This window comes from Pseudopodoces humilis, chromosome 8, assembly GCF_049639895.1.
Source record: "Pseudopodoces humilis isolate 2021_Gansu_Grassland_sample_001 chromosome 8, ASM4963989v1, whole genome shotgun sequence".
In the NCBI taxonomy this organism is placed as follows: Eukaryota; Metazoa; Chordata; class Aves; order Passeriformes; family Paridae; genus Pseudopodoces; species Pseudopodoces humilis.
This window is the reverse complement of record NC_142207.1, coordinates 22,562,611-22,590,261: the sequence shown is the minus strand read 5'-3', so window position 1 is coordinate 22,590,261 and position 27,651 is coordinate 22,562,611. Positions and strand designations below refer to the sequence as shown.

General features: G+C 36.5%; 1 protein-coding gene across 4 annotated transcripts in view; it reads right to left on the bottom strand.

Moving 5' to 3' along the window:
* Positions 1–517: 517 nt before the first annotated feature.
* Positions 518–27,651, bottom strand: part of OSBPL6 (oxysterol binding protein like 6) — a 97,358-nt gene continuing 70,224 nt past the window's right edge. For all 4 annotated transcript variants that reach the window (XM_088058517.1, XM_088058518.1, XM_088058516.1 and 1 more), the window contains 14 exons: positions 26,962–27,127; positions 25,809–25,939; positions 23,674–23,781; positions 21,201–21,338; positions 20,219–20,306; positions 19,768–20,021; positions 17,312–17,449; positions 16,923–16,986; positions 16,275–16,353; positions 14,882–15,026; positions 13,840–13,984; positions 12,714–12,840; positions 12,047–12,169; positions 518–11,106 (listed from right to left, as the gene is read on the bottom strand). In XM_088058517.1, the coding sequence (XP_087914643.1) occupies positions 10,998–11,106; positions 12,047–12,169; positions 12,714–12,840; positions 13,840–13,984; positions 14,882–15,026; positions 16,275–16,353; positions 16,923–16,986; positions 17,312–17,449; positions 19,768–20,021; positions 20,219–20,306; positions 21,201–21,338; positions 23,674–23,781; positions 25,809–25,939; positions 26,962–27,127 (1,815 nt within the window). In that variant the 3' untranslated portion in view covers positions 518–10,997. The remainder of the gene's footprint in view (positions 11,107–12,046; positions 12,170–12,713; positions 12,841–13,839; positions 13,985–14,881; positions 15,027–16,274; positions 16,354–16,922; positions 16,987–17,311; positions 17,450–19,767; positions 20,022–20,218; positions 20,307–21,200; positions 21,339–23,673; positions 23,782–25,808; positions 25,940–26,961; positions 27,128–27,651) is intronic.

The window sequence follows — 27,651 nt, the reverse complement described above, 5'->3', positions numbered from 1 at the left end:
AGAGGCCAGACAGGGTGGGTGTCAAGTAATTTTTTTTCTTTCCTTTCCACTTTTTTCAATTCTATTAGAGAACATCAGGAACAATTTTTTCTACACCCTCTCTCAAAACTTGAGAAGCATAGTGTAAGCTCCCTTTAATGACAAAGAACAAGCTGAAGTGAGAAAAAAAAAAGGCTCTTATCAGCTGCAGTATGAAGCTGTAAATAGGAACTGCCAAAAAGAAAATTACCTTGAGACTGTAGTTGGTAGCTCCTGACAGATTTAAAGAAACTGCATAAAGAATCACATGGGAAAAGTTTTATAAAAATATTCCTGCAGTGGAAAAAGGTTAGAAAGGAAAAGCCACTGATTCAGTGCTTTTGCTGCCCCTATCACCCACTTCTTCAAAATCAATCTATAAAATATGTATTAAAAATGTTATGATTAATAATCAGATAATCTAACTAGTTACAAATAGTCAAGAACCATTGCCTCAAGTGTTTCTTATATTAATAAATCAGAACACAGACGCCAGCAGTTTAAACAGTGTACATTAAGATTTATTAGAACAAGCACTAATAGCAGCAGTGTACAGAGTGATGGAGACAATGTACTGTATGCACTGAACAATAGTAATTATACAATTGCACTTCTTCAGAGATCTATTAGAAAATGCTTTTCAGTAAACAGTTTCCCAAATCTAGCATTGTTTGGATTTGCCTCTGAGGAAAAAAAAATACAAAAAATATGCTTTATCTTTTTTTTTTTTTTTTTGGTAAGGCATTAGCAACATTCATTGGCAGGCTACACAAGTCATTTGTACATGCATTATCCAATTACATTGCAACAGGTAAAAGAGCATCATGTTTCCTCAAAAATAAGAATTGTGTGTATGTTTTGGACATAATATCCTGGAGAATCTGACTTAGCCTGAAGGAAACAGATGACATCTTTTGTTACATTTTAGAGCACAACAAAAACTATAGCATAGCCAAATTCACCTTTTATTTCCTACCAGAAGGTGTAGGACATCCTTCAGTTGGAGTCGGTGTTATGGGTATCAAGTGTACCACATACATCAGTGGAATAAAGTCTTTATTATTATTTCTTGTTTACTATTCCCCCCACTACCACCTCCCTGAATCATGTGGCCAAAGGATGCTCAGCTGTAATCAACATTAACTACTGAATGAGCTTGGGTTTTATTGCATGAGAGGTAGTCAGTGTGAGGCCTCATCTGCTCTCTGGATTACTACAACAGTACGTTCAAAACCAACATACAGGTGCAAAGACACAGAATAAGTGTTGCAGCTGCACCACATGGAAACTTAAAACTGTTTTACTACTGCTTTTTCCTGGCTAGGTTTAATCTCAGAAGTAGCCAGAGAACTCAAAATACCAAAAGAAAGCAGTTCTATGTATGTGCTAAAGCCTAGACGGAGAGAGGCACTTTCTCACATTCATCCTTTTCCGGGCTAAGATTAAGAGCATGCTCCTACTCTGCCACATCCTGCTCCACAAATCAGAAAGATTAGACTCCTTTTTTATTTGACTGGCATACAGTACTAGCAACCTTCAGCTCTGGGAAAGTATAGGGAAACAGGAACAGGGACTGCAAATATTCTTACGATTAAGCTTGCCAGAATGAGATATAGTATGATAAACTGTAATTGTTTTAATGTACTGTTCTTTATTCCAAATGTCATACCTAACTGAGCTTTGCAGAGACATGAAGATAACTTGTTTTTAAAAACTACAAGCTCCAGAATAAGGTTCCAAAACGCAAGAGAGTCAAAGGAAAGTCAAATATATTGCTCGGAGTGGCAAGCAGTCAAACCAACTGTATTCACACATTTTATCTTCCACAACATGGTGTTCATGTTCAAAATTAAGCTTAAGGGCAACTAGTTGAATACCTAGGCTTAACTGCACATTAGGCCTACAGCTGAAATAGATTTGGGCAGCTAGATCATCCACTCACCTGGAAGCTCACTGGGTTCAACAGAGAACGGAGTGCCAACAGCAGCTCAGCCTCTGTGTAGGTGCTCATTTGTTTAAGCATGTAGGAATTAGAAATCAAGTGCTACAAAACCTGGGGTAACCAGATAAGCCGGTGCATTGTTTTCTTAGGCGTGTCACTGTAAAGCGATTTTGTTTGAACTTAAGCATCTACACTTTCAAACTGATTTAAATGAGAGCTGTGTGCAATGTTAATGCTAAGAACACACTGATGCCTGTGTAACGTCAGTCCAAGCAGATGGAACAGGAAAAAAAATCTCATGTGCGCTGCTGATTAACTCCTGCAGTGCAATAAAAGTCTATAGGTTTGGAATACACAAATCACATCTTTCTTTATTGCTCCTCAGCTGTTGATATTTACTAACCATAAGCAATAAAATTACACCTTTTTCAGGCATAATCAGCCCATGTTTGAAATCAGAATTAATAAGATGTAAAGAAGAATCATCATGAAGACAACCCAAACTTGTGAATAGTCAAGAAGAGATGAATGCATTTGCAGGAAATCAATCAAGAACCATTAACAATATTTTTTTTAATGTTAAATTACTGAATATACTACAAAGGTCCAAACTTACGCTTTTAAAATTTGTGTTACTATAAGTAGCTTATATAATTTTCACTACATATATCTGAAAATTAATTTTCTATTACTTAGAGTTACTTAGAAATTATGGTACTGATTTTTTTTCCAGTATCCTACTCTTTGTCATCTCATTAGGGAAGTCCACAGCAAACTTTTGAGTATAAAATTGGGAGTGCTGCATGTGAGATTTAATACTGAAGTATTCAAAAGACAATGCATTCTGCAACATTTGGGTATCTAGGTAAAAATAAATGCTTCTCACTATCTTTCTTTTCCTTAAATTTTTTTTTGCTGTTTGAAAGCAATAGAAAAAATTTATCTGGTGCATCTAAGAACACATACCCTTCCTCCATACAGTCTGTTATTTCCCTTTAAAACAGATACTATCTACTACCTAAAAGCAGCACTGGCTCTACAAATTACACTTCTAAAAAGCAACTTTTTGCCTTTAAGTTCATCTTAAAAACCACAAAGCAAGTTTCTGCTTGCCTTTGTACCTGACATAATAGGATAATCAGAGTAGAAAGACTCTGAGGATCTCCATTCATAGGTAAGCTACCCAAGGAGGCATACAAGGAAACAACAGAAATTGTTTGTTTTGCTTGTTTTTTTCCAGAAGGAGCACATGGATGCCAGCAAAGAATGCTCTTTAAGCTGCTTAGGTTCTGATATTTTGGCCAGCAAAGAATTGGCACAGCACAATCTACCACCTGAAAGGTTGTTAAAAGCAAAGAAGCTCAGTAAGGCGGTATAAAAATGACAACTAATCTAAACCTTACTCTTCTAATGGCATGCTCAGAATTTGAGCAAGGTAAAAATACTAACATTTACAACATTTCATACATGTGTGCTTGGGATGTGATCACACCCAAAAAGGTGTGACATTATTCCAAATTTATATTAGCTTTGTGCAAAACTGAGAGAAAATACAGAATTCTTTGCTGTTGAAATATTGAGGAATTATAAATCACCAGTTAATTATACAAAGAAAACTAGATAGAGACCCAGAGAAGAGTCTTGCTACCGGTTGCAACAGATAAAATATACATGACAGAACTATCATGGCAGTACAGAACTATTATAATAATCTTTCTTGATGCTACAGCAGTTCCATTTTATGAAATTTTCATTTTCATAAATAAAAGAGAATCTAGCAGTAACAGATAAGGAACAGGTAGTTTGCTATGCAATTCTGGGGAAGAAAAATATTTCACACATCAGATGCTGGCAGCTTGATTTCTTACTTATTTTACAGTAATTAACATAGACCCAAATCCATATACAAAGAAGCATCTCACTTGAAAAGCCCACTGATATTTATTTTTGGCCTGAGGGTGAAATTTTAGTGGTCCACCCTGAGAAGTGGATGTTTAGCATGACATGAACACCACCCTTCATATCTGCAGAATTCCAAACATGGTTTACCTTTTAAAACTATAACTTCATGGGATTAATTCTTAGTGTGGAAAAATGTTTGAAAGTAAATAGTCTAGAAATTATTAAGAAATAACAAGAACGGCGACTTTGTTAATTAGAAAGCTTACTAAGGTAGAAGTTGTCATTTTGCATTTTTGCCTGCATAACAAAACACATTCATCAGCACTTATTTTTCTGCTCAGTCAGGTCTTCTGTGAGACTCAGCAGAAAATAAAATTTATTGTGGTCTCAATTTGCTATACTGTATCTCAACTACTAAAGAATACCAGTAGCACTTATTTCAAAAACTAAATAGACTTGTTTTTTAATATCAAATTGGAATGACAATTTTCAATGTCAACTTCAAGACAGGGGATGAAGTAATTTTAATATACTTATTGTGATCCAGTCCAAAATATTTTATAAAGTAATAAGCAAACACAAGTATAATAGAAGAACTCATCTGTATTTCTTCCACATAGTTAAAGAAGCTATTCTGAATTTTCCTTTCTGTGGAAAATACTGATGATTAGCCATGTATTCACTGTTAATATTACCCTAATATTTCTTGTTCAGGTGACTTTAATAAAGAAAGAGGGAACATTCAGCACAGAACTACAAGACAAGAAATCTGAGTTGGCAGTCCTGACTCAACCACTGATCACTTTTGGTGGACATGACAAAGCAAGCCTTGGGACAGAAACACAATCCTAAAAATAGATGCAATTTCAGAACGAGAGGTTGCATGTGTGACTACACCGACTGGCACCACAAGCAAGTAGCTCAGTGAAGAACAGTTCTGGCTGAATATTTGCCACAGTGTTCTGCTCTTGTAGAGCACATAATTTTGATTCTCAGAGAATCTACCCACTTCTGAGTTTCTGAAGGAATTTCCTCACCTCTTCCCATTTTGCATGCCTAATGTTCTGGGTGAGCAACATTATACATCAGCATAAGATATCCTCTTTCATTAATGCAGACCACTAAAAGTAACAGTCAATATGAAAATACATTTTAGTGTTTCACAGGAGATGTCTGAATCATTGCTCCAGGAGTACCAATAATAAGCTTTACCATACTTCAATGAATTATTCATAGGCCAGAAAGAACGTATTACACACTGCTGATTATATTCAGACTATGTAACTCTCTTTCTTGTCCACATTACCAAGACATCTTCAGCCAAATGCTGGCTACAGTAATTTTTTATTTATAAAAGGAGTAAAAACTTCCCTTCACCTTCAGCATTGATTCTGAGCAAATGTCTCCAATCCTCCCCTTTTTCATGCTGTCACGGATCAGTGGAAAGAAAAATGGTATTATGATAACCAGTCTGAAATGAATTCAGCAGCTCTGCTGACATTTTAATTCCTACAAGTTAGAAAACTTTCTGTTTTGTTAACATCTCACATCACAGCTTCTGTGACTAGTTTTACCATTCTGCATTGTTGTCTCTCCCTTGCCTTTCTTTTCTGAGGTTTGACAAAGATTGCAAGGAAAGTTAAAAAAAAAAAAATAAAAAGAAATAGAGATGATGAGTTTATAGTGCCACAAAATTTGACAAAGGAGTAGGCTGGTATATAAAACACAAGTACATCAATATTACTTTTTAAACTTGCAAGAAACTGTATAAAAATCCTTTTATAAAGATACTTCTCAGTTTAATGGAAATAACATATAGTTTATACTAAAGCCAATGAATAAAAGTTTTATGTACCCTAGTTTAAGAGTAAATAATATATCTGATTTTGTAAGTAGATTCCTTACAATATATAATATAAAAATAAGATAAATTGCTGTAAATGTGCAATTTCTCTGACCTTACTCAGATTTGCAGCATTCTCCTGGGTGCCAGTCACTGTTGTAATGAAGCTTATGGAGATACTCTCCATAAAGAATAATCATTTATTAACACAGTCTAGATTCTTCCATGTAAAAAACAATAAAAAAGAAGAAGAAAAAAAAAACAAACCCAAGACCCCTTTCTTCATGAAAATACTGACTGGTATCCATATTGCCATAAATGTAACCAGGAATGGTGACGTAGAAAATTATACTACTTTTTATATTAAATATACCTCAAAATTATCAATATACGTACTGAAGCGTAAATTCAAATTTTACACAGTTTTAGTGACTGTTACTCAATGACAGACAGAAAAAAAAAAAAGGTAGTGCTTTTCAGCCCCAGTAGCTGCCAAGGTAAGTGGTTATGACATAGCAAATGTCCTTAGCTTTCTCATGGGTCTGTTTATAACACAAGGTTACCAGTGAGGACATTCCAGTGTTTCTGATACACTTTTTTAATATTAATCTTATTCCCCCAGGTGGGCAAAACTCTCTAGCTTAACTCCTCCTAACATTTTAGCATATGAATACAGATACACTTTCAGATGGATTTAATCTGAAAAACCCTCCTTTGCTTTAATTATCCAGCTCCATTATTACTAATGGTATCTAAAAATGTTCATTCCTCAGATTTCAACTGCAGCAAACACATGTGAAATAGCTATTGTTTATTGTTGCACCAGACAATGTCTAAATTCCTGTAAAACAAGGAGAGCACACCTACCTTCCCTATACTAACAGGCCTTTACTAGTGAGAGCAAGTTTTGCAAAACAGAGAATGGATATATTCAGCCCTCTTGGTTATTGTGCAATTGCAAATTAACCTCTCCTCCCCTCCAGGGCATTTCTAAAAATTTTGATTTTTTTGAGGAGAAGCTCAGTGTAAGGCTGCAGCTGTGCTGAGCTCCAGTGGTGAGAGGTGAGAAAATCCCATTCCCTGCGTGGGGAACAGAGGACACAGCCCAGATGCAAGGTGCTCACAGGTGCCCATGGGGGCAGGACCAGCGCTGGCTCCTGGTTTGCCTTAAGGTTTGTGTAGTTTGTTTCCAAAAAGCACTGGCAGTGCTCAGTAGGGAATTAAGGATAGTATCTTTCAACACTGTGCCATGTTTCCATACTGCAGCTGTACTTTACACATGCCTGGCATGTGTCACTCACATAAAACCCACAGGTGCCACATGGGCTTATTCAGAGTCAGAAGTTCAAAAGGAGAAAAAAGAAGGGTAACATTATTTGTGTGATGAAGAGCATTGTAGTGGGAATTGACTTTTAAAGCCAAATACAAAGAAGAAACTTACATCTATCTAAAATTAGAATGGGTGCCTAGATGACTTTTTAATCACGGTGATACTTCATGAAAATCAACTCAAATTGTCTTTTCCTGTGAGATAAAAATTTCTAATATGCCAAAACTCTGCCATCTCAATAATACTAATCTAAAATAAGAATGAAGCTATTTAAATCTTTTAAGACATTGCATTTGATGAAAATAGCTACTATTACCTTATCATATCCAAAGTACCAGAAGAAGGAAGAAATTAAGGTACACTTTAAAAATATTAATAGAAAGTACAGCCCGTTATTGTGAAACTAAAGCATAAGTATTGTGTATTTTTATACAGAAATAAGTGTTTTGAGAAAACACAGGGGAAAAGCATATGTCTTTGAACCAAAAGAACTTCTTAAATGGCATAAAAAGTTTTACATGTCAAATGATTTACACTAATTTTCAACACTTACCAAGTGTGTAGCAATTAAATCTACTGAGTTGGATAGTATTTTTCATGCCTTCCAAAAGGAAATACTGCCTGGATGAATGGAGTGAGTTAGGCTGAAAACTGCTTGAATCCCAGGCTTGAAGGGCACTCAGTGATCAGTGGTTTGTGCCCTGCTGGCAGCCAGCAAGGAGAACAGCCCTGCAGGGGTCAGTTCTGTGGCCCTGTCAATCAACATCTCACCAGTGTCCTGGTCAGGGACATAAGACTACATGATAACTAGTTCAGAGACGACATCAAATTAGGGGGATGAGATGGCATGCCAAATGGCAAAGCTTCAAGCAGAAGGACACTGCTCAGCTTGAGGACTGGGCCAGGAAACACTTCACAAGGTTCAATAGGAGTGAAAAAGTCCACTCCTTGAGCGGAAAAATCCCACGTGCTGCGAAGAGATGTCTGAGCAGCAGCCCTGCCAAAAACAAGCAGGCATTTGCAAAAGGTGCCAGGCTGCAAAACAGCCAGTGGGTGCACTCTCTTTGCAGCATGGGATACTCAGCTCTGCACTACATGGGCAGGGGATGGGGAAACCTCACCATCCTCTCTCACTTAATGAAACGTCACAGGTTGACTAAAAATTATAATTTGGATAGAAGCCCTGTACCTATCCACTTTAGAAACAGCACAAAATATTCCATGATGTCTGCCAATGTTAGAGAAAAAATGCAATAACAGATTTCGCACAGAATACAGAGAATTCTGCATTACAAGAAACTGCTTAATGGTACATCTGCTTGAACTTTTTAATTTCCTGATATAGAATGCAAATATTTTGTGTTGCATCATTTTGTGTCTTTTCTACTTACTAACTAATTTAACATCCACTTGGCTTAGAAAGTGCCTTCAATAGAAAGATTTAGCATATCACAGATTTTCTAGATTTTAAAAATGTTAGCATTATTTTTCTTTAAGTGAGTGCCAAATAAGCAACTGTAAAAAACAATTCAGTGATAGCATTTTTAGTGCCCACCAAGTTTCAGTTTGCATTGCAAATAATGGCATTCACAGAGCTCTGCCAGAATACTGTAAAACTAAAGACCTTCCTTCTCTATTTAAATTAAAGATTTGAGGACATGCAAATGTTCTTGCAGTCATACACACATAATACTTCCTAATATCACGGTGAACTGCACACAAAGATTGGAGCAAAAGATGGGCAAATATTTAATAGAGTTTGCTTTAAGGAAAACTACATAGAATAATTAATTGCTGTTTTACACACAATGTGTCAATTTGATTCCTAGTGCAATATTATTTACGCAAGTAGGATGACCTTAACCAATATTATTTAAAAAAACAACTTTGATGTATTTTCATTTTCTTATAATAAAAATTGCAGAACTACAATAAGAATAAAACAGACTAGGTTCAGCTAGGAAAGAGAAAGATAACATTCTTTGAATTACTTAAATTTTTCTTTGGAAGAAATCCCATTAATCTACACAGGGACTTTTATACCAAATTTCTATAAAAAATTCATGAGCATCCACAATTCATGAAAAGTCTACTTAATATTTTCTGTAGGTTTCCATAGTTCTTTCTGATAACAGAACTGTGTGAAGAAATTGGAACTGATTAGCAGCTAGTTGGCCTGCTAGTTACTTTGCTATACAATCAACAGGGAGAATTAAATTAATATTAAATAACCAAAGCAATCTCGGCTGTATAGGGACCTGACTGAAAAAAGAAGCAGGCAGAGAGGTGGGGATGTGTAGTAATGCACTGACAACTAATCAAGTAGCTATGCTGGCAGATCACATACCTATCTATCTAGTAATTTTATTTTTGGTCTCAGGACTGGAATCAATCTTAAATAGAAAAATTGTATGTTATGTAGGGGCAGAAAGGCATACAGAGTCTGTGCATGAAATCTAACCTATCATCACTGGTGGGATGTATAACACATGCACAAATGGAAGACTAGATCATACCACATGGAATGTAGCTCTTATCTAATAAATTACTGTTTTTTCTTTTAATAAGGTCTGCCCTCCTACTGTTTAATGTTTCAGAGATTTCCAAATAGAAAGTGCCAAGTCTTCTCCCACTTATATTAACTGAGGCTTAGCAACACATAAGAGACTTTGTTTTTAATCAAAAAATATAGAACCACTTTATGAAAAAATGTAAAGCGTATTTTGCACAAAAGCTGTTTTGGCAACACAAGCAGAAGTTGTTAGCTATAACACGTGGGGGCCTCTGCCATACTCTCAAACATAAATTTAGATAAGAAAAGTGGATGGGGGAAAAACAGAGCCAGGAAAATAAACACTGTGTGTGGCAGAAAACAGTTACATGTACAGTACTATCCAGCTTCTGGAGAGAAGCCAGAGACCTTCACATGAAATCTTTCTGTGCTTTTAACACTGTTGCAAAGCTTCAGGGATTTCTAATTGTATAAAAAGCTATGGGAAAATGAGATTCACTGAGAGGTCTATGTCCAGCCAGTACTAAATGTGATGACTGCATCTTAGCATCAGTCATTTAGAATATGAACTATCTGACTAGCAACTCATATGCATTTACCAAAATTGAAATTCATCCAGCCAGCAGTTTCTTTTCAGTCTGATTATACAGTCAGCATCCCAAAGCTACAGCATGTACAGTAGATCTCATTCCTTTGAAATACAGTCAGATGTTTGGTTATCTTTTGACTTCAAATAATGCAGGTCTTCCAGTATTTATATTGTGATAAAATTCTAGAGCTTTAAAAATCTGCTCTTCACACAAGCCTAAGCATAGATAATTTAAAATTACTTAATGTACATCTTCATATTTTGTTAAGGCATGAACAATGGCATATGAATGGGAACAGCTTTCGGAAAAGCATATCTTTTTGACAAAGGCCAGTCCAAGCACATCACACCAAAGGACTAACCTGTGAAGCCAGAAATGACAGTGTTGTGACCCAAGAGTTTTTAACAAAAATAGTTGGAACAAAATGGATTTTTTCTCTTTTTTTTTTTTTTTTTAATTTAAATTGTATTACTCTTAATGTCTGTTTAAAGCACCGGTTTCAGTTTTGCGCTTACCACCTCTTCCGAGTGACTTTGGATAACTCATCTGCTTCTTTATTTATGAGCTTTCAGTGTATGAAACTTTAAAAAGTTTCTGTTTCCTTTTTTTTTTTTTTTTTTAGTTTTGATGGCTGCTTGGCTGCTGCAAAATTAGAAAGATGCTGCAAAATTAGAAAGATCCAGAAGTGGTCAGGGGCCTGGTCTAATGCACTTCCAAAAGTCCATTATAAAGATGAATATAAATGCGTATGATATGGTTTTTCCATAGACCCACAAACCACGCTTAGCTATAGGAAACATATTGTGCATAGTTATTTGTTTTCTTCAGAGTGATATGTTTACTAGGTCTACATTCTCAGTTTACCAGAGTACGGGAATGTCTACTTTACTAAAACCAGGATCCTTTCGCAGTTCCCAGTAGGTTTCATTGGTAACCCAGGCTTCTCTTTGATTAGCGTCAATAACTTTTCTGTAGAAAGAGAAGGAAAAAAAAAAAGAGATAAAGAGATGAAAAAAGTTTTGACCATAGATATTGCTCTTATGTAATATAAAATCAAATTCCACACTTCTTTGATCTAATCCAATATTAAATCAAATTTCATATTTCTAAGAGACACAAGAACAGCCAGGAATTTAAAAAAAACCAAAAATCAACCTCTATCTATATCAAAAGCAGAAAACAGCCGAGACTGAAAATCTGTTGTTTGATCTGTGCGAGCAGGTCGTAAGAGCCACATAAAACCCCTTTGTCCACTACAGATTCTGATTATGCGAAGGGGATTATCCAATACATACAGCTTGCAGAATATAAGCCTTTAACCATTTAAATTTTTTGTCTTCTCTGCATTTTGCTCACATTATGCCACAACAGCATCAAGCATGTTCAGTCTTTCCACTTTTAATTCCCAATGTTAGACATGAGGCTACTTGGCATGACTAGTCCTTGTTTCAGAAGAATGCTTAATTAAAAAACAGCCAACAAAACAACACCTTCATTGAAAAATCAATTCATTTTAAGTGTATACATATATATTTATATATACATGTAATATATATATATATATATATGTATGATGTTACTGTTCAGGTCACATGGTACTACTTGTCTCTGCAATGGATTTAAAAAAGACCCTAGTTAAATCTTAGATCCTAATATTATACTTCTCATTCCACTTCAGTAGGAAGGCTTGTATAGCTGAGGCCCATTATGAGAAAACAATCATTTAATTATAAAGCTTAACTGTGTAAAAATAGCTTCCAAGAAGCAGGTATCAGATATCTTATTATCTTAAAATTGCAACTTTCTACACCTGCATGATTATCAATCTGTGTTGGTGGTAATTCTTGCAGTGCTTCATCCAGTTACATGACAGAAAACAGAGACTTAGTACTCAAATGAATAGACTCACTTAAAAAATTTGGGTACATATTCAATGCCGTTTTCTTCCATGTACCGCCTCCGAGCTCTCTGGAGTTCCTCTATTCTTTGTTTCTCAGATGCTGCTGCTTCTATATTTCCTTCCTCCAGAAGCCTGTAGGAATAACAGCAGGCCCTATAGCAATCACACAGTGTCTAGTCCAAGGCATTTTCCAGCACTAATCATCACAAAAGACAAGCAGAAGCCAAGTGTGCTGTTGGTGCTGTACTTTCAGATCCAGCCTGAGATGCGACTCCCCAGCTATGTGTACCTGACCTACAGCCTAAGGCACAAGCTTTGTTCAGCAGCTTCAGCAGATCACAAACACTGAAGGACTATGAACTGAGAATTTGGAGGGAATTAGTGCTGCTTCCACACCACAGCAGAAGTGGACAGCATTTCAGAGCCTGTTTTTCAGTTTGTCGTGAGGAATCTGCCCTGAGGTTGCACTATAGCTCTACAGCATCAATAAGAAGCTTTCTAATTTCCCTCAGCTGGGTTAAGCAGAAATTTGAGTGCAATACTGACTATCTTCTCTACTAGCAGAATCCTCCACATTTTAATTCAGACAGCAGTGAAGATACAGACAAAATTCAAGACTCAGCAGAACTCAGCCTTGAGCCCACCAAATATTAAATATATAAATAAGCATTCTTGCCTTTGATCTGGCCTGAATCGTGCATCTGTTGCAGGAAGAAGATCTTTCAGTAAAGGATCTAATTCATTGAGCTCAATAGCAAACCTTGTGAAGCCATAATAACGCTCATAATTGGTTGGCATGGAGCCTGAATACATAAGACAAAGAAAAAAGCTTTATAAGCTATTACTCTAAATATGCAAGAGATGCCTTTATTTATAAACTTTTAACAGAAAAATAATTAATATATTTTACTCTTATAATTAAAAAGCATCAAAAGTTATTCTCTAGGTGAAAAAAAATTCACTAAATATTAATATCAACTGCTTATCCTGCAGAGATTGTAACTGCATGTTAATAGATTCAGAACTTTCATGATCTTCCCTTTCATTTGAAATAAAAGCTAATGTTCTCAAGATTTTAAAGTTAAAAACAGTTTCCTGTAGCTCAGAAAGTGGGCTTATCAAATGTCTGTCTAAACGATCTTTAGAGTTCATTTTGCAGCTTAGCACACACTCACAGACTGATTCACCACTACAGGGAGTCAGAACAGACATCACAGAGAGCAGGGTGCAAAGTAGGGTTTAAAATACCATAAATACAAAGTAGGATTCAGAATTCTAAGAACAATAATTCCTGGATAATGCATGCATGAAAGATACAGGTGCAAAGGATGACTAATTCAACTCAGGCCTCTAAGCAAGCAGGAAGTTGAAATCAGATCCTGAAAGTCGCAGGTGTTCACCATCTCTGAAGATCAATCCTTTAGGCTAATAAAGCATTAAGACAACAAACTCAATAAACCCCATTTGTTTTTCTTTTTAATCCAAAAAAAAGTTACCCTGCTCTCTGTAAGAAGGCACACAGGCCAACCCAGATGCTGAATTTTTTTCTTAATTTTATTCTTCTGTTGACCCCAAGGTCCCAGCACATCAGACCAGGAGTCAGATTGAGATGTAAAAGATTATGCCCTGTAAGAACATTTCCATTTACCATTATTATAAACTCATGTAAATTGTCGTTTGTCTAGACAGGGATTTTAATTTCTCTAGTATTATTTTGTGTATTTAAAATGAAGGTTAAACCAGCTTCACAAAGTTTAGGTTTACCCTACAGCACTTTCCAGAGTTTTTTACATGCTTCTTACCTGGCCTCCATATGCATTTGGCTGAAGGTGCAACCCCACAGTAGAGGCCTTCATGCCACTTTCCAAAAAGGCGGTGAACCACCTTCCCTTCTTGATCTATCACAACACCCTGGACCTCATTTACATTTGAATTCCAGTAGTTCACCTGCAAGTTTAAGCAAGAATTACTAGCTCACACTGCTTTTCCAGCAATCCATTGTACCAATACACATAATGAATGTATCTTGGACTGTGGTGCTGACTGAATTCTGTGTTGGAACAGCTCACCTGGAATGGAGAATATCAAAATTCAAAAATCTTATGGTCCCAACACGAACTGATTTAGTATAGGAGAAACACTGCATAATTTGCCATGTGGTTTTGACATCAAAGTATTTAAATTATCTGCACATCTGGGAACTACACTGTCACTCATTAACCCAAATCCCACACAATCAATCAAAACACAAATTTCAGATTTATGTTAATACCCCATTGCTAACACTGCAGTGGTATCGATGTCTTTTGTTGCAATGTGAAGACAAATTTATTTTTAGGGAAAATACTTGATAGTAACATAGCTATATAGACTTCTATTTTTATATATGGTCCTTGCCTGGATATTAAAATACTATGAACCAAAGCAGCAATAGGTAATGTAAAGAGATAAAATATTGACTGACAAATTCTAGCAGGAAAAAAAGTAAAATGGCATGGAAGTGTACAGCGATTTGTGTTTTCATTGTGGTAAAAAAAAAATAAAAAAATTTCATTTTTAATCGAAAACCAGCAACAGTACAGCACACGGCATACAGCAAGGGAACACACTAATATGAAATGTTCAGTGGAATAGAATCATACTAATTGACATTTCATTTCACTAATTGACATTTTCATTCACTAATTCTCATTTGACAATTTACATTTTATGAATACTGATAAAAGAAATGAAAGATAAAATGTGGAATGCGGACTTCAGGAACAGTGAAGACACAGCTTGAGGTACCCTCAATTTACGCAGCTATATGAATAAAAGATATATATATTAGCATCCATATGTTACCTTGACAAAAGTGAGTTTACAAATACAAACACTGCTTTTTGTGTTTCTGATAGTTATCTCTCCGTAGTGCTCTATCCACCTCCTTCCACTAAGAATATTATGTATGCAAGTAGTGACTTTGTTCCAGACATAGTAATCTCCGTACCTAAGAACAGATTAAGAAGTGGTTGTTAACATCTATTCATCATGATCATTACTGACAAAAAAAGTAAAACATTGCTCCTTTATTCTAAAAACAAACCATATTTCCCAAAAACACCTCCACAGACGACAACATCCTGTATCTTAGGTACATTATTATCCTTAGAGAAGCTCAGCTAAACTCCAGTGCACAGAACTACAGAAAGGTGCTATAAACACATTATGAACCACTGAAGCCCTGCATGGCCTATTCACTGTCCTCAGAGGATGAAGTGCTTTGTCACAATTCCTATTGGGGCAGGACAGTGACCCACAGGTCAACATAAGGCTGAATTGAGACTATAAGCAGAAAATGTAATTAAATCACAAACAGAACAAAAAGAACGTGAAAAGGAGATCAAGGAATAGAAGTAGGAAGCCAGAGGCACACTGGCACATCATCCCTTTCCCTTTGTAACAACTATCCAGTCAGAGCATCTCTAACATCAAACGAGAATAAAACCAGAGAATTATACTGTGCAAAGCACATTCTCTGTCAGAGTTTAGGGGAAGGCATGAAGACATAAAACAAAGCAGCTCCAGAAGGCATTTACTTCAATTTCATGAAATGGATAAAGAGGTGAAGTGATGCTGTTAGAGGCAGAAAGAAAGGCTGGATGCAATGCACAGGAGCAAGAACACTACTGCAAAACCAGAAGACACGTTAAAATATCCACTCCTTGCATATTCTTAGGATTTATAAGCTGCAATTAGTCTCACTGGTGGTGAAGCCACTGCTTCTCACACTCTGCCAACATCTTCATACAAAGTATGAAAAACACACTTTGGTTTATCCACATTTTGGAAAAAAAGACCTTTCATGGTCTGGTTGTTCTGAGGGAGCCCTCAGCAGCATTGAGAGCTTTAGGACAGCACCAGCTGCTGGCAGTCCTGCACTGCAGCCTTGTTCGGGACAGCTCATCACTACTGTGCATATAAAACATGGGTTCTCTCTCCCTAAACATTTCCATCCCACTCTCTCCATCACTATCTAGAGTGTACATTTTTCCTCCAAAACCAAAAATGGATCTTCAGGCTCAGAAATGTTCCAGTAGCCCCACCTGAACACTAAAGAGAGATTGGAGCTGGGCACCAACTCTCACCAGTACAATCCATGTGATGTCTGCTTACCCCAACCCCTTCACAAGGCAGCACAGACTGCACCAGAGTGCACCAAAGACTGAAAACAAGAGGAGAGAGGACAGTAGCTTACTTTGGAAGAGTCACATTCAAGGTTCCAACAGGCAGAATTTCCATTGATTTCCCCCAGAATTTGTTTTTCCACCTGATATCTGAATATAATAGTGAAATACTTAAAAAACTGAAATGACCAAGGTCTCCCCCTTGCACTGATCTGTGTGGCGCCAGACCATCTGTGCTAGACTACCCAATTCAAAACAGGGCAGTAGAAAGTATGAAAAAAATATTAGGAAATTACATTAGGTCAAAAAAACTAAATATAAGTTTAATAAAGGATCATGTCTGTGCTCCATGATTGTTAAATGTCTTGTGCACACATTTACTACAAATTAAAGGCATACACCAGTAGGTACAAAGAAAGAAAGAGTTATTTTTTCAACTGTAAAAAGAACTGCTTGTGTTTGTAAGAAATAGGAATTTTATTGGTAAAATAAAAAGCTTTTAAATGGAAGAGTATAATCAGGCTGCAAGTGACAAGGGAAGATTAAGGAACTCTTAATGAGAATTTGAGTAAAATAAATCAGATCATCAGTCTCTAATATGTCACTTCAAAATCAGAAGTATAGAAATTCTGAGTAAGTTCCAAATGCAATGCTCAGCTTTTACAAAGCCTTTACTTGACAATAAAAAAGGAGTTATGCTTTTGAATTAAAAAGTATACCTTGCCAAAACACAAAGTTTTTCGATTCACAGTGACAGGCTGAAATGGGAGGATGGTGGCTAACCTGAAAAACAGTTTGGTTGAGTTAAAAACATCTCATTTTCATTCCTAAGACAGTATAATTGTTATTGCAATAAAAATACTAAATAGCCCATGTTGCTATGAAAACAGATACAGCTTAAGTGGTTGTACTTAAAACAGCTCCTTGTGATTACTGTAAAAATGAATTTCTTCTAGCATTTAATGAAGTCCACACATATTAACAATATTAATTTACTTCTAAGAAACAAAACCATTCTAAATAGGAAGAAAAAATGGTACTATTCTATAAAATAAAGAACAAAAAATATAAATCTAAATAGGAGTGTCTATCTAGAAACAAGCTTTACCTGCTCTGAGAAAAATCGAAATCCTTTGTCTTCTCTAATACATTCATAGGTTTCACCAAGCACTGGGTTAAATGGCTTGCTTCCTGCTCTAAAGTATGTAGAGGAATAGCCTGATGCTGCAAAGGCAGCTATGAGAACCTGTAAAAATACAGACCAGAACATAAGAATAGGCAGACATTCTTGCGTATGTGCCACCACTGTGTGGTACCACAACTCACTCTGCTCAGGGTGACAGCTGGATTAATGAAGCATGCCTGAGGGTGAAACCATGCATCCCAGACAGAACTAGTATAAACTTTATTTCTTCTCTTGATATAATTTCTTTTGCCTCACAGCCTCATTCAGTCTTTCAACAGTCTATTAAAATGACAATCTGCACATAACACAGTTTTTCTGCCTTTGACCAGGCTTATCATTAGTAACTAGGTAATTTAGTGACCTAAAACAGACCCACCTGTAGTCCTTCTTCCTGTGAATAAATAGTATGTAATAACTTCTAATTACATCTCATAATCACATACCATTTTCAGATGGGAACTATTTTATTTAGTGCCAAACATAAATAGGTCTCACTTAGCATGTCCTTAATGCAGAGTTATCTCCAAATCTTCCATACATGCGCAGCCTTAACAGCACCCTTGTCTACATGTACAACCACAATTCAATAACCCCTAAGCCAGGCCTGACTGGAAGCAATAAGTGAAGTGACATGCTATGGTTATTTAGCTAACAGGTCCTATTTGCAGAGTGTAAAAAAAACAAAACACATCAGCCAGTCAGAAGTCCAAACGAAACTTCAGAAAAACAATATAGGGATAAAAATGAGTCAGCTATTGGCAATGTGCTACCAGAGGGGCAAATCTTAACCAGGTTCCCCTCTCCTCCTCCTAGTGAGGACACAGCTCTCATGTGAGCTTTTATGTGCTTTGTTTTCTTCCCACTGTGTAATGAGTACTCCATTCTTTATTCCCTTTGTATTATTCAGAAATGCAGCATCAACAAAATTAACACTGCTTTCACAGGCTTTTCTTCAGCAGTAAAAACCTTAATTCTTCTAAAACGGTTTCCAGATTAATTTCAACTTCCTTTTCAAGTTAACTATAAGACACAGCAGAGAAACAAAGGTGTTTACTATCCTTGTGATATAGAGAGTAATGTGAAAAAAACCAAAAAGGTGGGGTTTCCACTACTTTTGGATGTTTATTGAAGATAGAAAAGTCCTGATCTTTCTGAGAATAGTGAACAAGCAGTGACATATTCACAGCATTGCTGCCACAAGCCTTGGGTATTCAGCTCTTTTCCAAGTAGTCCTATATGCCTCAGCTCAGGTGCGCAGTTTGCATTTTTAGGGGTGCTGTTTAAAAGTTTGGCTTGTATTCCCAAGTACTGCAGTAGACATCTGTAGCAGAGGAAGCTTTCAGTTGCACCATGGCTTTTCTTTCCTGAATTCTCCCTACTATTTCAATACTGACCTTCCAAACTTTTCAACAAAGGTGGCAATCATTTTACTCATTAAAATTTAATGAGTAAATAAATCATTTACTCATTAAAATCCTGCCCACTCCTTACATAATCTCCCTCCTTTTGTGAGGGACAGAATCACAGAATACTCTAAGTCGGAGGGGACCCACTATGATCCTCTCCTGAGTCTTATAAGAAAACAGAATGTGATGATGGATAATTCAACCCCCTTTCTCAAGACAGGTACAACTTCTTCAGTGTTTAGGACTCCTTGCTTTCCTGCAAGCCTTGTGAACACGGCAGTTCAGGGACTTGAGTGTGCGACTGTGTAACAGCCAAAGGCAGCCTCTCTCCTCCTAATTATCCACAGTGCTGCCAACCCATACCAGGGAACAGCAGGTATGTTCAGCAACAACACTGCCAACTTTCCCTTACAGCCTTTCCCTGCATCCTCTGAGGAAAAGCAGACACGACAGATCAAAGCACCCTGAGAGCTGAGCACAGGCTACTGGCTGTCAGTTAAAAAACCAAAACAGACTTACAGGGGAGCTGAAGTCAGGCTGCCCAGGAAAACTTTGTTCTGGTGTTTTGAAACTTCTGTCTTAGAAATTGCCTGGGAGGATATCTTATTCACACCTACACTGATCATAAGGCAGCCACAGACTTGATTAACTCTTGAAGGCTGCTGGATTTGATCAGTGAAAGCCAGGAAAGGATGCTGCAGAATTAGAATCTGCCAATGCCTACAATGATCTACAGTCATAGAGCATGAGATCAATCTTAAATAAATGAGTTACAACTGCAGGACTTGGTCTGAGGTCAAGAAAAACCCTGCAGCCTTGTTCAGATCAAGCCTACCACCTGTAACTGTTCACACCACTTTTCTGAGCTCTGTTGTCTGTGACCAGGAGGAGAAAGAGAGGACCCTGCACAGACCCCACTCAACAGTTCCCTTTTTAACACAGACAGAAGCAGTGCTACACTGAATGCATTACCATACGTTCATAAGGATCATCTGTTTCAGCAGCCTTGTCCAAGAGTTCACTGTATTCCAGCTCTTCACAAAGATGTTGCAAGGTATTCAGAGGTTCATTTAGTTCAACTGGCATGGATACTTTGGAAAGATCTTTACCAATGTTATTTCTCAAAATATTCCAGAGATTGATGTTACTGGTGTCAGGGCTGGGAGCTGGGAGACAAGTCCTCCGTCCATTTCTGAATGCGCCGCCTGTTAGCTCACCATTAAGAACTGGGAAGGGAAAAAAAATTGTCATAAGAAAGCATCAGACTAAGAAAAACAGAGTTCTCCATTCAACCAAATCACTGCAAGAACAAGCAAGCCCAACTTCATTGTTTTCAGCTGAGTTGGTCTTGTATTGACATGCAGTAATTCTGGTACATGAACATAACCAATGTAATTTCCAATGTAATTGAAACACAGTATACTTTGCCGAGAAATGTTGTCTGCAACACTGGTGTTGTCCTCAGATATATTGTCACTCACATCACTGATATAAGATTCATCATCAGAAGCCTAAAACATAAATAAAATATCCATTAACTCAAATACATATAAAATATAGTGACAAAGCAGACAAAAATAGCTAACTGAAACACTAATATTAAAAAAAATAATCAGTATCCAATTAGAACTATTAGCTAAATCAACTAGATGCTTCAATCAGTCCATAGTGCCAGTGCACTAAAAGTGTCAAAACAAATGCTACGTTGTCCTCACGTTTCTGAATTCCTTATTATCCAAATACAGACATGAAATCTGCAAAAGGTGGCTTCAAGTGAGATCAGGGATGAACAAAAAATTGATAACATAATGCGCTAGGAATGGGAGGTGAGAAGAGATAGTCAGATTTGTGTTTTTTATAAAGAAGCAAACAATAAAACGTGACTTACATTTCAGCAAACTAATTTTGTAAACATCAATCTATCATTTTGCAAAACAAGAATCTCATCAGCATTAAGACTATTTTTAAAAATTGTTCTGCACAACTGTTTTTTTCCAGAAAATATTACCTTCTGTCTATTTCTCTCGTTACAGAGAATAACTTTATATACATATATAGAAGTTTTTTTTAAAGAATTTTTTAAAATCTGAATTTAATTGCACAGTCTAAATTTGACTGCACAGTCAGCTGTAACTGTCTATGTCATCCTTAGGTGGAACTGCCATAGCCTAGAAAGAACATGCACTGAACATAAGTTGCTGATACAACTAACTTTTGACTGAGTTTTACCCTTCAGGGAACTCCTGCACCGCTTTATGTGATCTCAGGTTTCTTTATGTATCCTTTATACGTTCTGGTATCTTCCTAATCTAAGTAGCATTACTAAAAAAAATATAAAATTCACTAGTGGTGGCACTACCTAGCCCTGTCCAGCAGCACAGCTGCCACATGATGTCACAGCCTACCTCGTTTTCTGACGAGCTGGCAGACAGAAGCACTTCCTGTGCGTCAAAGAACTCTGAAACAGATTCAGACATAGACAGCCTGCTTTCATTAGAAACTTGCTGAGACAGTGGCAAACTGACATGAATTTGTTCACCCGTCTGTAAATAAAGCACAGAAAAGTAAAAGTATTATTTCTAATATTAAAGAAATATGTGTAGAAGGGGTAAACACCTGAATAAGATTTCTATGCCAAATACAAACACAGAGAGTAAAGGCAGGACTTATATTTTATATTAGTAGGACTTTGTGTGTACCTAACAGATGAGACTGAGGATGGCAAAATAAATTGCATTTTGAACAGTGAGATACATGTCTTCATTTGAGGCCTGCCCAGCATCTACTGCCAAGTTTTAGCAGCGTGGAACTGCAGATCTAGTTCTCTATGCAGAGGACTGATTTTGTGGACAATGGCTGGATTGTGTCAGACAAGTTCAACCATGAATTTCAGATTAAATGACATTTGGAAATAACAAATTACATCACTGGGAGCTAGCTTTGACAAAACTAAAATTTAATTATAAAGCTTTATAAGTTACTTTCCAAATAAATGACCTTGTGAACCAGTTTAGTAACAATGTTTGGAAAGTTTGAATATTTAGGAGAATAGCTATAATATGTATTTTTATGGGCTTTTATTCTATGTTTATACTCCAAATCTCATTTGCATTATGCCATTAACACTGACTCAACACCAGTAAAAGGAATGAACTCTTTATGGTTTATTATAAAGAAATGTAACAGTAAAGTCAAGGATTCACAACTGTGCTGTGTCAATGCCAGTAGTGCAGCAAGTTAAAATAATGGAATATACCCTCCGCTTCCTGCTAGTGATGGGTGGAACACCAGATTTCAATGTTACCTTGCAGTCTATAACATTAAGAAAAATTAAGATGGTCTCCCTGTACCATTTTACCACAGGATCTGTTGCTGTGGAGGGAAAAAGGTCTCAGACTCAATCCCTTAACTTTTACAGCATGTTGCTCCTTGGAGATAATACAGATGAAACTACTGAAGCCCTTTTAAACATGGTTAACTCTTCAGATTTCAAAACAATGCCCATTAATCTTAATCCAGAACTCTTGCATATGGTTTTGTTGACATCTTAATTCTGTAGAATTATTCTATACAGTCACCTCAAAATGCACTAACAAAGCATCCCAAAAAGTATAAACAAGCCAAGACGTCAAAACCCATTCCTTTTTCATTAGGTCTTGTAAGATTGTAGATGGATTGTGATGCTTGATGAATTATAACGAAAACAGAAGCTCATTTTACCATAATCTTTACAGAAAGTGATTAAAATTTGGAGGTTTTGTGTAAACTAGAGGGCCTTGGAAAAATACACACGCTCCTACCTGAAGAAGACCTTCACACAGGCATTATCTACACATTGCAAGATCATAGAGACATACAAAACAAGCAAGATAAGTGAATGTGATGTCTGGAAACTTCTTTGAAAAACTTTTTTAGTCAGGCACACTTCTACCAAGACAATGATGAACAAATGAAAAAGAAACAGCTAACCAACAAAAAATACAGAACAGAAGAGAAGGTCATTGCCCAGAACTTCACCACAGATTGCTGTGCTGTGGCACCACTTCACTTCTATGTTCTGTTACTAGCCTCCAACACACTGGATTCTTGGAAAAATTGTTTGGACATTTTCAAAAAGCAAATAAACAGAAACAGTTTTACCTTTCTTGCTTGTTAGAAGAAATAATTAGGAGACAAGACTATGTTAATTGAAATGGCATATGCAGAGAAAAAAAAATAGTGGAAATGACGAATCAAGAACATTTTTGTAAAATGCAAGCAGAATGGTTGCCAAAGTGACCATGCCAATTGTAATATATTATTGCCCACAAATTCAGATTTGTCATGAGGGAAGATCACTGTTATTAATACAAATGTTTGTTAATTTCTTGACTAAGGAAACCAAAACAAAAAAACCTTACATGTTGTAATAATATTAGTGCAGTGCTTGGTTCATGGACTGAGCAGTTTGATTTTAACTGTACCTCTCAAGATAAATGTGATAGTAAATGTGAGGCTCTTTAGACACTTGCAAAATCAGGTCATTAAATAATTAATTGTTCTGTTGATTTGGAAAGAAACTAAGATACAGAATTTGTTAGCTACTGTGTGATACATTCAAATACAGTAAAACCTCACTAATTCCCACAGGCAACAATTAATATTCCAAAACTGGAGTCCTTCTCTGTTCCTCTAAGACCAAGCTGAGTTCTTTCATGTCTGACATATGGAAAACAAAACACTGAAGTTTTATTGTAGGTAAGGAAATATAACCTGACTTTTTCTATGAATGAATATTTGCCAATCTGAAAAATTCAATAATTTTTCAGGTGTGTTTCAGCTGTTTAGTGAGAATTAGCAAGGTTTTTACTCTAAATCCATTAAAGGCTAAAGTCTTACCTCATCAGGACTAGGGATAATATTTACACTGACAACCTGATCACAAATAACAGATTCTGAATGTATTCTGTTCAAGCGACTCCTTAGTTCAGCATTCTGGTTGAGAGCCTTAAAATAAAAATTGTACATTTCATTTAAAATTAAAATGTAAACATTGAAGGAAAAAAAAAAGAAAATAAAAAGGAAAAAAACAAAAGAAGAAGGAAAAAAGCTTCTTTCCAGCAATTTCCTAAAAAAAAATCACAGAACCTCCTTTCTTTCATTTATAGGGAGAGATCTATTTTGAGATCCTCTCTAACATGACTTCATCTTTGGTTACTTTGTCTTCACTGTTTTTCAGGAGATGGGGGGACAGATGTTCTCCCACAACATAGCACTGGCATTCTACCTGAGTTCTTTAGAGAGCTCTTTGGCAGGTGTACTGGTGGGTTATGTATATTATGGAAATGGGGAGTGAGTGCAGCAACAAAGAGTGAAACTGCAGAACAATACATGGGAACTACCCACAAAATGTCCACAGAGGCAATTCTTGGTTTACAGTGATATAGCCCCTTCCAAGTCAAGGTTATCAGCACCCAGAGGCTTCAAACAGAAATTTCTTCATTTCTAGTAAAACCAGCATAATTGCTAGTATCAGTCTACCCACCCAGATCAATTTTATAGATTCGTCCTTGTACTTATTTCAAACTACTGATCCACTACAGTATCACAAATACCAACAGAATTCAACTGGTGTCTGGTATCTTCTGATTTTTCTCCTATTTTATAGTCCAACCTAGATTATAAATCTGGGTGCATATGTATTATCGGTTATTTGGAAAGACTAGCGTGCGAGATTCTGAAATCCAGAAGTACAATATGCTACATACTTAGAACATGGCTGATTTAACCTTAATAATCCCCAGCACTGAGGATTATGGGAAAGAACACAGAGACATTTTGTTTCAGCAGAAAAGGATTGGTACAATGGAGTAAGAACCTTCTTCTGTCTCCCCCTAGTGCATATTGAGGAATAGATTGCATGAATGTACTGAAACAAAGACCAAAGGAAAATAGGTAAGCTTAAACTGTCACTGAACAGTTTAAATTACCCATTTTTGCTTTGTTCTGAAATGGTCTGGACATGTTCATAGTTGACATCCCTCAGAGAGGGAAGGCAATGACTAACAGCAGACTGACAATAGCTTCTTCAAAGGCTCAAACCTGGTCATGGGACTGGACAAACCCAGTCACAGTCAGTTTTCCACTTACTGTCCACTGAGACTGTGAGATAATGTGTGACAGCGACTTTAAACTAATGTTGGAGGCCAGGACCAAGAAGCAAACCTGATTCCCTATTTTATGCAAGTTGCTGATAAATATCCACAGGTCTTAGATCAGTTTGTGTCAATAACCAGAAATGTTTACCCTATCTCTTGCCCCTAAACCTTTTTTATCACAATGCACAGAAATCAATCTGCATAACATGATATGCATTTGTATCTATAGAAGGGTCTGTCTTTAAATGTCTGCTCATACTTCTTGCAGATGCAGTACTCCACATTAATAAAGCAAATGCTTTCATGCTTCCTTGAATTTTAATAATAATGAATTTTAAAAATTGAGTTATTCTGAAAACTGAGGACTTATTGTTGCTAATTTCTTCTTCCCCGTTAAAGCAAATTATATTTTTTCCTTTAGCTTAAGTGGGAGAGAAGCTGAAGAGTTAACAGGTGTGTGTCTGGAAATCCAATTTACCCATGGCTACATTGCAACCCAGGACTCCTTTTGCATTTAGAGACATGGACATATAAAACATACCTGACAATGTACAGTCGAAATTTAAAACTTAGTTACAAAACCAAGAATACTTCCTTGGCTGTGCTGGAAAAGCTCCAAGAAAGACATCTAGCATTTGTACAAAAACATTTGATCCTTTTTCTTTACTTTGGAAAACCGTAACAGATACGTGCTTACACAAATTATATCCTTCACCTCCACATGCACTGAGGATCTATATCATAACAGAATATGCCATAGTTCTGTTTGAGAACCTGGCTTTTTCTTGCCTCCTTTTACCTCAGGAAATGGCAAAATACAAAAGAAGTAGTGCATTGGGCAAGATAGATGTGCTTGAAATCAAATCAAGAACATACCTGAGAGAGGGACTGTCTGAGGTGAGCTAGTTGAGCATTGTGGCCTGTAAGATCATGCTCTGAAACAATCTGCTTAAGCTTCTCCTTCTCTATAGCTATGCTGTTAAAGGCAGACTTCAAAAGAGAATGCACTAAGCAAAAAGAAAAAAACACAACAGGTGTTTACTTGGCTGCAGAAATCACATTGACATCTATTACAATATATCAGAAATAATGACAGAGAGTGAGACTTCCATCCCACAGTAAGTTTGGACATTTGAAAATTTCAAATAGACATTTGAAACAAGGATTTGAACTTCAAGTAATCCAAGCCAAATAAAGTACAAACACTTAGAGCTTGCGATTGTAATGTGCGCACTGCATGTTCACACATATCTCATCTGAGCATATTCTTGGTGCTGAACATATGGAAAGGTGCATATTTGGAAAAACTGTGTCATTGGACACAGTCAATAACACAGTGTGTTATTCTCTTTCTGGTTTTTATTTATACTTTTTATTTATACTTTTTATTTATACTTTTTGGAGTAACAGACATCAGTTCTGCTAAACTTAGTATTGTACTAATAAAGAGGATTACTTGGTCTTTAAACAGGTTTTGAATTTTTTAAGATGTCAGTCTCACATTTTTTCTGTGCTTGTTATATAACATCAAACTGATAAGAAAACCTTAAAATGTTATTTTTCAGTTTGTAGGACCATTCACTTACTGGCAATAAAATTGCAATTCAATCGTACGTTCCTGTAATAAGCTCTTTTTCATTGATTCCATTGACATAGAAAACTGCACAAAAAGGAACTCACAGCATTATGTGTAGCAGTTACATTCTGAATCATCTTTGGGGAGAAAGAATGCATTTTGTTGACGGGGAAAAAAAAGTTTGCTAATTCAGTCACTTATTTACAGAGCACAAAAAGCAGTTCAGAAGACTGGGAAAGCAATTTCAGAGTTTACGTATTTCTACATTTATAACATGCATGGAAAATATAAGAAGGATAATACACACTGCCTTTGTGAAGCCACCTGAACAGATAAAAACTCTTATACAGTATCACCCAATGCAGGTGAAAGCCCTGGCCACAACCAAGTGAAGGCAATAAAGAAACACGACAGAGAAGCATATCACAGGAAAGGCTTGGCATCTCCAGCTACCTTTTTGTGCCATCAAGCAGAACTCTTCTTGAAGCTTCATGTACTCAGTAGAGCACTCCAGAGGATCAGTCACATGGCTTGGGGGAGCCTGAAAGTCAATGTCTGCACAAAGGTTGGGGTTGGATGAATGCAATCGAACAGGTGACATCGTAGCACTGAAAGGGACCTACAGTGACAAACAGAAGAAATGTTGTATAAGGTGTAACCAAACTTTTGACTCTGTTGAAGGAAAACACAAATTTCTTCTGAAAAGACTTAGTTCACAATGAGAAGAAAATGGCAAGAGCGAACATGTAACTTCTTACTCTCCTAAATCTCAACAAAGCTGATGCAGACTTCTCTTGATTTTTTTCACTGAAATAGAAAAAAGAAGGCCTAAACACATAGCTAACAGCTAATGATGGAGTATTTAAATTCTAACATTTACAAAATATGGATGACTTGCTAATGCTTAGAAGATTACTGGAAAATTGAACCATGAGACATGCTCCTTTATATTTGCACATTTGAGAGTATTTGTAGATGAGTCTGTTGTTGCAATACCAACATTTGAAGTATGCAAGTTTGTCCACAAATCTAGAAATAGGATATAATACTATCAGATATATCACTGAAATTTTTCAAAACTACTCCTAAATCTTCAGTTGAAACTCATTGTACTGGCAATTATGAAAAGGGAAGAAGCATACA